General features: G+C 34.8%; 1 protein-coding gene across 1 annotated transcript; it reads right to left on the bottom strand.

Annotated features, from left to right (window-relative positions):
- Positions 1-2,209: 2,209 nt before the first annotated feature.
- Positions 2,210-4,234, bottom strand: LOC142644529 (uncharacterized). The gene has a single exon (XM_075819120.1). The coding sequence runs from the start codon at positions 4,232-4,234 to the stop codon at positions 2,210-2,212; it is 2,025 nt and encodes a 674-aa protein (XP_075675235.1).
- Positions 4,235-13,849: the final 9,615 nt, after the last annotated feature.

Below are 13,849 nucleotides of genomic sequence, written 5' to 3'. Positions count from 1 at the left end.
GTTGGACTTGGGAGTTTAGAAGGGTTCTAGATGTCATTGTAGCTGATTTAGATGTTCTATATTTCTTTCCCTTGATTTTAAAGTGCATACTGATTTTGCTATTATTATCAGCATCTTAGTCATCATCATAATCAGAATATGATCCATTAGTTACTTTTTTTTGTGTGTAAGTAATCCCTTAGTTGTTGTTAATGAGCAGCATGGCGTGAATGTGAAGCACCAAGAGTATTTTGCTGATAGCCCTTCAATTGGTATGGAATCTTCTTCAAGAGGTGAGTGAGTATTGGATTGGATCTATGCCAGAAGTTTAAACATAATGAACGCGAGTACGGATGAGGTGGCAGTGGAATATAATAAATGGCCAGCGCGCTTCTCCACGCCCCCACCTCAACAATCACTATTCCGTATATACGCTCTACCTAATACGTATACTATACAACTCCTCATTTATGGGACAAATTGTTATCGGAAATAATGGTTATTTTTTTTTGGTTTACTGGCATAATTTTCTTTCAAAAATAAATTTTTAGATAAGTTTGTTTTGAAGACATGGATTAATATGAGAGTGATTTATTTTGTAAACATTTTAAGTAATGTTAGATATATATTTTTATCGGATTGTCCTCAAGTTTTTTCTTGTTATGGTAAATTTTAGGGATATTTTTAAACCATATAAAATTTCAGTCTAAAGAGAGAAATAATTTTATAAATAGTATAGATAAAATGTTAATAACATAGTATTATCTTTTCTTTTTATATGGGAGGAAAACTCAAACTCTTTAATTTAGTTGAAGAAAAACAATACAAAGTAAATTTTCCATAGTAACCATTCATCTTAACTACACTTAATCCTTAAACTATTGAAACACACAATTGATCCTCAATTTTAAAATATTTATATAATGTACACTTACTGTTTGTGTTAGTGTTATATCTAATAGATTTTAACATTAAAAATACTAATTTATTCATCTTGCCAGAGGATCTTTCAATGTTAAATTTTGTCATACTTAACAGAAACTAAAATAAACAACATTTGAAACAACCTTACAATTTTGGAGGTCAATTTGATATTTTGATAATTTGAAGATTAAGTGTAATCACAGTCAAAGATTATCGTACAAAAGTATAATTTACTCAAACAATAAATCTAGGAAACATTATGTCCACAACATTTTCACAAAAATTTCTAAGTAGAAGGTTGTTATTGGTTATTACTTATTACAGGTGTGTAAAAACATAAATTAATCGTGTATTTAAATTAGATCGATAATAACTTATCACTTAAGATTTGACGTGAAAACTATGCGGAAATATTATTTCTCAATTTCATTTAAAAAGAGAGATGAAATAATATTATTAGGTGGGTATGTATGATTCTCAATAGCTAATTGTAGGTAGTATAATTAGGTATGTGTGATTCTCTAGCGCAAGAAGAATATGACGGAAGCATCCGATAATGAAGCACGTAGACAGTTCCCACGTGGAGATTTGGTGGCGACATGTGGGCCATTTTTAAGATCTCAAGGAAGACTTTGGGACATATTAATTTTCTGTTTCTCATCTTCATCCAACAAAAAAAAAAAAAAAAAAAAATCAGAGTAAAATGATCCATTTTTATTTTAATTATTAATTTTCTGATATGTCTGATCCATTTTCTAGTTGGACCGTAATTGGCATCACATAGTTTGAAGAGTTCATTGGACAAAATAATAGATGTTAACGTAGCAAATGATAACTTCCAGGATATCTCTAATCCATACAAAAAAAACTTTTATTATCTAAAAGGATTGCTTGGTTTCACATCTGCATGACTCCATGAATGATTGAAGGTGTAAAATTCTTAGAGAAATCATCTCAATAAAACTCATAGAATTTCATTGATGAAGAAAAGAGTTTTACAATCAATTGAATTGAAATACATAGCCTAATCCGACTTATATACAGTTTAAACCAAGCAAAATAACTAACTTCCTAATCTGGTGCTAAAAATTGTTACTAGAACCATCTAAACTTTACATGTGGCATCCAGAAATAACAAACTCTCTAACTGCCTAATTTCGTGGAACTAACTCCTCAAAGTTATGGATGAACTCAGTACTTTACATGTGCCTTCCCTAATCCACAACTAGCAATTATGTTATTTTCTATCAATCCTAATAAGATGTCTCATTTTTTGTGAAATAAAGCCTTGGAATGAGGCAAGCTTCTATGTGGATGTGGAATCTAATCCGTACTTTCTCTTGCGATGAAATCTGACCACGAATAATGAAGCTAACAAACCCAATAGAGCAGCTGCCACCATACATATTATTAAAACAAGACACTGGGATGGATGTTTGCTCGATTTTAGGGGCTCTACCTCTAAGTCACATTTTCTAATGCTCAGAGTTGGCTTACTCGCACAAAGTGCGAAATTGTTTAAGAAGCTGTTGGCATATGCATCATTTTCGAATTGTATCGGGATCCTCCCAGTCAAAAGATTGGAAGAGAGATTGAGCAAAGTGAGCCTTAGGAAGCCAAGTTGTGGTGGGATTGGCCCAAAAATTTGGTTTTCTGACAAGTCCAACTCAATAAGACCGGCCAAATTACCTAATTCCGGAGGAATACGTCCAGAGATTTTATTTCGGCGAAGGTTTAGAGTATTTAACGTTTTCCATGATATAATATCTGGTGGAAGGGAGCCCGAGAGTCGATTTTGATCAAGAAAGAGAGTTGTCAAATAAGGAAGAGATGTTAATTCTTGAGGAATTGTGCCAGAAAAGAAGTTATTACTAGCCTCAAATACCACCAAATTCCTCCAGGAAGACACTCCAGCTGGAATCGTACCAGAAAAAAAGTTGTTATTTATTTCCAATCTTGAGAGATTCGTTGCCACTCTTTGAGGAAGCTCGCCTGTAAACAAATTGTCACTTAAAATCAAGACGCTCAAATTCAACGATGTCCATAGGCCGCTAGGAATATCCCCAGAAAGCCTATTATTGTAAACAGTCACAATTTTCAAACCATTGCAATTGCCAAGCGACTTAGGCAATTCTCCAGTGAAGTTGTTGTTAAAAGCTTCCACACGCACCAACCTTTCGTTATCACACAAGTGTTTTGGTAACTTGCCTTCAAGCTTATTGTCTGCAACCTGGAACTGTACAAGCATAGAATACCGCCCAAAGTCCGGAGGTAGAGTCCCTGATAAACTGTTGCTAAACACTTTAAGGACCACCAGACTTGGAAGACGGCCAATACTGTCTGGGATTTTTCCAGATAACTGATTGAAAAACAAACTCAGACCTGTCATGTTTTCGAGTCTGCCAAAATCATCAGGTATGCTTCCGGTCAATTTATTATCGGAGAGGTCAATAACATCAATGTTTGATGCTTCAACCACCCGAGGAATCTCCCCAAACAATTGGTTTCTGAAAAGATACACAATACTTAAATTCTTTGGCATAAGCAAATTGCTCGGAATTTTCCCAGTCAGATTGTTTTTTGCCAAATCCAAATGCACCAAAGCCTCCATTTCTCCAATCGTGTCTGGGATTTCCCCATTCAAATTAGAAGCAGCAATCCATAAAAACTTAAGCTTCTTCAACTCCGTGAACCTCGAAGGCAACTCTGCTGCTGTCATGTTTACATTATAGGCCAACTGCAGTGACTCGAGTTTGGACAAGTTGCCAATTTCTGGCGGGAAAGAACCGTTAAACTCACACTGGAAAAGCTGAAGCGTCCTTAGCTCCGTTAACTGTCCAACAGATGCTGGAATGTTACCATAGAAGTCGTTGGCTCCAAGGTTGAGGAGGCGCAGGCCAGACAAGCGGTGAATGTCAACTGGGATTGTGCCGTCGAAGTAATTCTGTGAGAGGTCAAGGCCTTCAAGCTTGGAACAGTTATAGAGCGCTTTAGGAAACTCTTGAAGAATGAAGTTGTATGAAAGGTTAATGACTGTGAGGTTCTTGAGGTCACAGATGAAGGGTGGGACTGTTTGGGTGATGTTCTTGTTTTGAAGTAGTAGTTGGGTGATCGTTCCACTGGTGCAAGTGATCTCTGGCCAGTTACAGTGGTGGGAGGAGTTTAAGTGGCTTAGAGATGGTGGATTTTGCCAGTGACTTAGAGATGATGGGTTTTGCCAATGTTGCTTTAGTTTCAGGAGTACTGTTTGTTCTTTGTCATTTAGCTGAGACTCAGAGTTCGCAAGTCCGAAAAGGAGAAGGAAGGCGAGGAAGATGGTTGTTATGGTCATTTGGAATTTTGGACGTTAAGTTCGTTAGTCCGGTTTCTCAACTCAAAGATGAGCAATCACTAAGTATTTGCTTAATTTTATAGGGCGTGAACCAGGGAAATTTTCGTTGGGGTCCAAGTATGATAAAACTTTGCCACCATTTTGTAAACTAATCATTCGAGCCAGTTTAAGAACTGGGTCACCGGGTTTCCGACGGGTCAGTCCAGGTTTAATAATTATGATTTTAGCTTTTAATGGGTTTTAAAGCATCTCTATTTTAATTTTAGCATTCAATTGGTTTGACTTTGAGTGCTCTAACCACCTTCAGAGAGTCTATTTAAGAAAATATTTTAAAACCACACATTTTAAAAGTACCCATACTTTTTCTTTAAGACAATATTGTAAAGGTCCATTTTCAAAAGGTTGGAAAAAAAAAAAGGTATCAAATAAAAAAAAAGCACTGGGAGAAAACAGTTCAAACTGAACAATCCAGCTTGCTTGGAAAATATTCCAAAGAGAAACTATGAAGCTTGATTTTATTTATAAAAATAAAATGTCTTATGATACTATCTCATAAAATAGTTTTTCTATTACGAGAGAAGCTATGGTGTAATGAGCATATATAACTCCTTTCTTATATAAGATGAGTCTTACTTTTGTGGAATTCACGAGTCTTGTGTTTGTGGAATCCACCATTGTAAAAGAGAGTAATGTCACACAATAATTGAGTTGTCAAGCTTTTATTGATTCCTATCTAGTCTCACAATTAATATTACTTTTTAATTTACCATTAACCACTTGTCATTTTGATAGTCTTTGAGGAATTTTATGTTGTTATGTGTGGAGTTAAGATGGCAATTTTGGCTCGCCTCACTTGACTTACTCCTTCCCGTTTCACCTTGCGCAAATTTTTCCCATCCCATAAAGGTGGTGGCGTAAAGATGGGGCGAGATTTTTGCCCCACGCCACGGGAGGATGTGTTTAGACTTCTTAGACCTACCTTATCCTGCACTACCTTGATAATGGTTAAATTGTAAATTTTTCATACCCTAAAACCCTAATATTTAAACAAACATATCATTAGTTTTTTTTTTTTTTTTCTACTCAACGTAACTCTCTGTTTCTTTTTTCTCTTTAGAAAGTTGGAAATAAGGTACCAATTTTAACTTTTTCTTCTATTTCCATTAGAAACAAATTTATAAACTATTGAATTATTGATTTTGAATTATGAGAATTTTTGTTGTTGTGATATTGTCTTGTTAAATACTTGGATAATATTATTCAATTTTTGCTAAAAATTAATTTGATTAATGGGATAAATTGATTTGTAATTTCAATATATTTTTATTAATGAAAAATGTTTTATTAAAAAAATTGTAACATTTGTTGGCAAATTAACAATAAGTAGAGTTTTTACATGTGGGGTGGGTCACTAGGTGTTTGTGGAATCCACCATTGTGTCACTAGGTCAGTGGTTCAACCAATGGGTTACAAGTCGAACCGAAAAATTAAATAAATAATTTTAAAAAATAAAAATATATAAAAATAAGTTTGAGAAATTATAACATAAATATGTATATTAAAAAAATGCGCATATGCCAAAATTAAACTGGGAATTATAATTCAAAATTAATATTTCACAATAAAAGAGTAGTCTTTTGATAGGATAGGAGTCTTGGAAGTAGGTAGACAGATAGACAAGTGCATTTTTTGTTTTAGTTCTTTAGGTTTTCTCCTCTTTAAATTACTGTATTATAACATATTAAACAATAAATAAGTCAATAAAGTGGGTCTATAGATGTAATTTTACAAATTTCAAAAACTGAACCGAGTTATATAAACTTATCCAAGTTACTATGGTTACCACAAACTTGTCGGGTTTGACTAAATTTGACCAAGTCTTATGCAGAAACAGTCCATTTAAACATTCGGGCTAGTTTAAGAGTTCGGTAACCGGGTTTCCAACGGGTCAATCTAGGTTTAATAATTAGGATTTTAGCTTTTAACGGGATTTAAAGCATTCTCTATTTTAGCAGTCAATTGGTTTTAGAGCACTGAATTTGAGTGCTCTAAACACCTTCAGTGTGTCTATTTAAGAAAATATTTTAACACCACACTTTAAAAGTAACCATACCTTTTCTTTTAGACAATATTGTAAAGGTCCACTTTCAAAAAGTGGGAAAAAAAAGGAGGTATTAAATCAAAATAAAGCAATGAGAGAAAACAGTTCAAACGGAACAATTTAGCTTGCTTGGAAAATATTCCAAAGAGAAACTATGAAGCTTGACTTTGACTTGATTTGCCAGACGGACTATGTTAGATCGGATCTTTTATATGTTTGTTAGTTTTATTCTCGATAACCTATGTCGTGGACGTGGCATGTAGAAAGTTAAATTATGCTTTCAGGAGTCAAAAGAGATGAGCCAATCAAATGAATAATGCAGGACTATGTGTTGGGTTTTGTGGAGCCTAGTTGTGTTTGATCCGGTTGATGACTCGACTTGACCCGAAATAATATTGCATGATTTTTAATTGGAGATTTTCTGAGGCTTAGTCCATGCAGCGGAGGCTTGGGCCGATAGGCCCAATACTAAAACTTGATGTAATACTAATACTTGATGTAAATCTATAGTGATATTTGATAAGAAACTCACCATTGATGCCTCTATTTGTTTTCACACTAGTTACAACTTACAACTTAAATTCGGTTGTTGTTGAAATGTATGGATGAAATTATTGAATTTGTAATGATGTTTGATAAATGGCGGGTGGATTAATGGTTACATCAAGTATTAGTATTAAGACAATATATCTTTGTACTAGTGATGGAAAAGTTGACTAGAACTATTCAAGATCAAGTCTTTTGTGTATGCCTTTTGCAAATGATATAGTTTTAGTGAATGAAACCAGACAAGTAGTTAACATCAAGTTAGAAATTTGAAAAGATGCTTTAGAATCGAAATGCTATAGGTTAAATAGGACCTAAACAAATATACTTTAGAATCTAAGGACTAAAACAAAGATGAAGAATTTGTAAGACTTTATCGTTAAGATGTACCAAAAAGCGAGAGCTTTTAATATCTTGGATCAATAATTCACAAAGATTAAGAGATTGAAGAAGATGTGAATCATAGAATTAGAGTGGGGTTGATGAAATGGAGAAGTGCATAGTAGACTACATATTAAGTTAAACAAAAAAATTTATAAGCTTGCTATGAGACAATTATACATTACAGTATTGAATGTTAAGCTGTTAAGAGGCACCATGTTCATGAAATGAGTGTAACTGAATTGAGAATACTAGTATGGATAAGTGGAAATACAAGGAAAGATAGCCTTTTAGAAGAGAATGTTTGCTTAAAAAAAGGATGGTCCATATTGATGAAAAAATGGAGTCACTTAAGATAGTTTTCTCAAGTGCAAAATGTTTTTTTTTTTTTTTTTTTAAATTTAATATATTTCAAAGTCAACTGAAATTAACAAAGCCCGGGCATCTTCCTTACAAGCTGAAGCCACTCTGGCTGGAAGATTGCTCGAACACAAACAAAAGGAAATAAAGGACTCTAGTGTGTACTTTGCTGCTTCATGCAGCAGCATTTCCACTTCTTTTTACCCAAAAAGACAAATATGAATCAAAAGATTTTGCCAAAAACAAAATGTCAGACACCAGAGAGGAGATAGCCCATTGGGGGTAACCCGTGTAGTCCAGGATAGCATTAATACTGATTTTTGAGTCACTTTCCACAATGATAACCCTCCAGTTTTCACCTTTGGTTAGGTGCAGAGCCCATAAAATAGTTCAGTTTCAGCTGCAATTGGTGATCTCTTTGTTAGAATCTTGGACCATGCCTTCAGTACAGTTCCATGTTCATTTCTGGCAACAACCGCTAAAGCTGAGTTATTTTGAGCGATAACTGCATCCACATTAAGCTTGATAAAACCCAAAGGAGGTGGGGACCATCGGATCACTGGTTGTACCATAATAGGGGCTTAAGGTTTAGAAAACACTATAGAACATTCTTTAAACTTTGCCCCGATACTACCAATGGATGCCTAAAGGTCAATGGAACCTTTTAGGTGGATAACAGCATTCGAATATGCCATATCTCCTCCATAGTGAGCACCATTTTAAGTGATACAAGCCAAAGATCCTGCACTTGACAGAAGGTTGATGTTGGTTCCAGGATTAACTTAATGATGTCACAGGGATGGGCTAAGTGATCTTCATCTGACTTGAATCCCCAGCATGCTGCGAACCATAGTGCATTGACAGTGGGGCATTTAAGGAAAGGAAAAGATGAGAGGCAGATTCCACCTAATGGTTACAGAGAACACGCCATGGCTCAGGAATGTCCATTCAGCTCATCAAATTTTCTCTCGTGGGGAGTGCATTGGCAGCAACTCTCCAAAGGAACATTTTGATTCTTTTGGGACCTTTGATCTTCTAGAGTTTTGACCAATTTACTTCAGTGGCAACCTGGGAGGGGGGGTTAAGTAACAGCCCCCTATAAGCAAATTTTACCAAGAAAAGACCTTTTGAGTTTGGAATCCACATAAGCTTTTCTGGGCTTGGCCTAGCTGGGATGGGAATGGAGAGGATAGCTTGAGCCGACATGGGGTTGAAAATATCTAGGACCATGGATGTTCTCCAAGTGTGTAGCTCATGGTCAATAAGTTGAGATACCTTCATATCCGATTGAGCATATGACTCATCTTTTGGGGAGGGGATGAAACCTTTAATCCAAGGTACCAAGGATCCAACCATACATCAATTGATTCACCGTCTCCAATAATGAAACATGCTTCCTTCCAAACCAATTCCCTTGCTTTCTCTATAGCTTTCCAAATGGGGGATGCATATCTAGCTACTTCCGTCCTAAGCCAATCATCTTTTACCTTATATTTTGCACTAAGAATCCTCCTCATACAGAGGCTACCTCTTTTGGATGAGAGTGATTAATGCACTAGTGAGGAAGAGTTAGTTCATTGAAGTCGAAGGAACGTAAAAATATAGAGAAATACCTAAAACAACGTCAATAAAAGTTGTAAACATAAAATGACATGTCAATTTAGCAAGTAACAGGGAGTATGACTTTGAATATGATAGAATGACATAAAAGAATACTAATTCTGATTAGTCTATTGAGGATCCATAGCTAACCCAACATTTTTAGGACTAAGGTTTTGTGGTTATTGTATCAAGTCCTGAATTGATTATGAATATGACAAGAAGCTGATTACAGGAGTTACATTCACGTCAAACTGGAATCCCTACCCAGAGCATTGTATTTTTGTTCCTACTTTCAATAAGAAAGTGGGATATGAAATCATACAAATTCACTTTCATTCCATTGGACTCAGTAAAAGAACTGTCCAAGGAAATTGTGATAAGATGTCTCAGATCATTAGAGGACCAAAGAATCAACTTAATCTAAGTTATAAACACCTAATCTAAAAAGTATCAGGTTGTTCTTAACCAAACAGAAGCAATACACAAAAACAGCCTTCAAAAAATTCAGAGAAATGTACATACCTGGAAATGGAGGCAGACATTTGATAATGATGTTCGAACATGACATTATGATGACTTTGACTTGACTTGACCTGACCTTGTGTCACTAACTTGACTAGATCTTCTGTAAAGTTCAATTGGATCTTTTTGTTACCTTCATCCTCGATAACCCATCGCATGCCAGGTAGAATCTTAAATTATGCTTCAGGTGAGCTGAAAAAACCCAGCAAAAATCTCCTTTAGTTGAACATTAGAGGGCTTGGCTTATATCCAGTTGGCAAATGCACCAGACATGCATCCAGCTCTGCAAGTGTGATGCGTCCAGCGCCAACTTGCATTTAGTACACAAATTCACAGAACAACTATTAGTATAGTCTCATATCTTCATACCTCACTATCAATGAGGATGGGTCGTGTTTCTCACAACCAAAAGATGGCAGACTGCATTTCCTTCTACACCCTTACTACGCCAAGAGAGGAGGGAAAAAAAAATTAAGGATGGCATTAAATGGTACAGATTGTGAAGCAGATACAGGCATATCAAACTCCAAATGCATTTCCTATGTTAAGTCTTGAATAAATTCTGAATATGACAGTATGCACATTCACATCAAATTGAAGTCCCAACCTAAGCCAAGATTCAGAGCAGTTTTTTTTTGGTTCATTCTCTTCAATAAGAACATAATTTGAAATTATATGAATTCCCCTTCATTCTATTGTGCCAAGTGAAGGAACTGCATAAGAATCCTATTTCGATCCATTCTCAAAATCCAAGATTCAAGCCTCAACCATTTTAATTCGCACTGTGGGGGGGAGGTTGTGGGATCTATAAACTTTAGTAAAATCACATTAAGTTCCACATCTGGGTCACAGGGATCTGTAGAGAATTGAAAAATGATTAGAAACGTTTCAGAATGAAAAAATCAAAAACTTAGCCAAAAAGAAAATAAAAGAATGAGAAACTAATATTGGAAGAAACAAAAATCTAACATCCTAAAGTTCACATAGGAATTAAGACCACAAATAAAAATAAAGAAGGGGGTGAGGGGGGTGGGGGGGAGAACATCATGAACAAAATTTGCATGCAATTTATGACTTTAAACATGCAAGGCGCTAGCAAAAGTAGACCAAAGGATAATAAACTTAAAAAAGAAAAAGAAAAAGAAAAAAAAGAGAGACATAATAGAAGCCAGTTCTAATAAGAGGACAATCTCTTTCCCCTTGTTTGATAGAATTATACACTTATATAAAATAAAATAAAAAATAAATATACTCCATATAATATTCTGCTACAGATAAAGGAAATCTTCTGAACTATGGTTACATTAAAAGGCATTTGTAATTTTATTTTATTTCCTTTTTTCCTATAGCAAACAAGATAATGAAGACAATCTGCTTTGCTTTGTCATTTCCTTCTGGCATATTAATTCAAGGAGCCCAAGAAAAATCATCTATCTTTTTCCGCATTTTATTTTTGAATTTTGATTCAAATTTCTTTTTAAATTTGACTTTACCGTTGTTGAGAATCATGAGAGTTTTTTTTATTAATTATTTTCCTTATTGATGTACTCCTTGAAAGCCCATTTTAAAAAGGCTCTAGTAAACATAGAAGACAGAATATTGAGAATTGAAATTTCATATTGGAATTTTTCCAGTTGCTGGGTATTGATTCTTAGCAACTTAGGTTCTGTTTCTAAGTTTTTAGTTTGGTGCTGAATCATAAGGGCCTATCTTTATTTTTTGTTCAATTTTCTTCCTTATATTCAATTCTATCTCCCAGTCCTATCCCCTCCTAATCTGGACCTGCTCCTGAAGCCCTGATGGCTCATGCAGTAAAGTGTTCAAGGAAAAACAAAATCAAATGCCAGAAGATTGAAGAATTGTGGTTTAATTTCAATATGAGGCCTTCTTGGAACCTTTCATAGGCTACTTTAGTTATTATTGACTCTTATTAGTATTAAATTCCTTTAGGTTAGAAAGTTCTTAGTTCAGTTTTAATTAAATTCTACTGAATTAAGGCAATCTTGTAAATTCAAAATCTTTTGTCCTTGAATGTACAAAAGGCCAATGAGATTTTTTTGGGGTCATATTTCTATTTGATTTAGCAGTTCTTAAGCACTTTTTTCTTTGTTATTAGTATTCTTAATTTTTCTAGAAATAACTTATTTAGATTCCTAGTCCTTGAAAGAATTTGGCAATAACCTATATTCTTTTTTTGTAAGTATTTGGCAGTAACCTATATAAAGGCTTAATTGAACTCAATAACATTTATAGCGAAATTTATTTTAAAAAAATTCATCAACTTTCTTAATAAAATACAAAGGGTATTAAATGCACATAGAATTCTTGAATTTAACTCAAACCTGTTGTGTTACCTTAGAGGTTCTGTTTTACCTAATTTGGGAGGAGGAGGGTGGGGGGGAGAGCGGAGAAGAAAAGGCAAAAGCCCTTTATATAGGGCTAAACATGTCCCCTGTAATAATTAAGGGAAAAGGCCTTGCATGTGATTGTCTTCTCCTACCCAAGTGTACTGCTTGGGAAAACCAAGGTGTGATTGCCTTGTGTTTATCTTTCTTTATTTCTTAGCACCAAACAGCCCTCAAACATATTCGAAATCCAATCTTTTTATTACCAGAACCTACCTAAACCCTTAAGCATCAACACTTATTCAAGAACCTTTCAAGATCTGATAAAAAAGTCTAATTTAGCATTGAACTACTAACAATCCTACATCACTTGAACATATCTTAATGGATGTAAGTAGCAACACTTGGTCAACCTTCATTAGTAGAAGTAAAGAACAAGCTTCTTAGATAGTGAATCAGAAATCATATGATTATTGTCAGGAGAATCATAGGGAGAAGTAAATCAAACATCTGTTATGATCGTTGAACTTCTCAAATTCCTCAAGGGAGATGTGTAAAAGGACTCTTCTTTTTGTTTTGATATCCCAGTTACATGCTTGGTTGCAATCAAAGCAAGTATTTAATAAGGGATTCACCTATGATGGCAATTACCACAAAGTAATATGTTTAATGTCCCAAACATAGCAAGAGATAGGACCATTACACATGCTTGACTTACTAGCTTACCACTCAAAGGTTGCAGAAAATCACTTTAAAGCCCATATCAATATATGCCTTGCTTGGTTTGATTAAACAAGGATGGTTAGTGTATGCCGATTTAGCTTCTCAAGGCAAGTAGGACCTTAACCAACCTATATTCTTTTGATATACCTTACACCTTGAATTTTAGAATTTGGGAATAGTTACAATACATCCTGAACGTGACATTTACAACGTAGCAGAACAAATATAGGGAAGAATGTGCAGCATTCATGAATCATATCTAAAAATTCACCTATGAGTGGTGTGGGGAACATGTAATCACTAGGCATATGGTGCAAGTGATGATATTTCTTCTTCAATACAATGTACAAGAATTACGCAAATTGCTGTATCTGCTTCATCTTTCCCCATAGGTTGCTATGGTACAACTTTCACTGTATCACATAAGGTTTCTGCTTGCTGGTCACTAGAGAACATAACCAAAAGGTAGGGGAGCCAAGACCAAGATAATTATCCCTTTTAGCAAGTAAGTTTCTTATGTTGTCCCCATGCAAAGATCATGGAATCAAGCTAAAAGGCTCTTTCAACTTAGCAAGTTATTTATACACTCGGTAGCTTTTAGTCACATATACCTATAGAAATTATTTTGGCTTCCATAAACTTATTCTGCATCCAGCTTGATATTAAATATCAACAACTTGCCCTACAGTGTACAGACCATTCGTCAAGAAGACAGAATTATATCCACATAAGTAAAGCACCAGAGTTTTTATCTAATTGGTTGTCCTACTATCTTTCAAGCTTACTCCTCTTAATTCCTATTCAATCCTAAGAACTTTGGAACCTCATAGTTTCTAAAATGTCAAAGTGACCATGGTAACAGCAACATGACATCATGAAAGCAAAGCACAGTTTCTTAGGAATCTCATGAGATCAAATGTCTCAAAGACTAAAGTAGCAAATCATCCTGCAGAACACAATGCACAAACTAATAATATTTAGCATCCTAAACCACTTTAATTGAACACATTTGGTTGGCTGATGAATAGGATGTTA

Source organism: Castanea sativa, chromosome 1, assembly GCF_040712315.1.
Source record: "Castanea sativa cultivar Marrone di Chiusa Pesio chromosome 1, ASM4071231v1".
Taxonomy (NCBI): domain Eukaryota; kingdom Viridiplantae; phylum Streptophyta; class Magnoliopsida; order Fagales; family Fagaceae; genus Castanea; species Castanea sativa.
This window is presented reverse-complemented; position numbering and strand designations above follow the sequence as displayed.

Bases quoted from the DNA above. Each gene is read 5' to 3' on its own strand.
- LOC142644529 (XM_075819120.1), bottom strand. From the start codon at position 4,234: ATGACCATAACAACCATCTTCCTCGCCTTCCTTCTCCTTTTCGGACTT.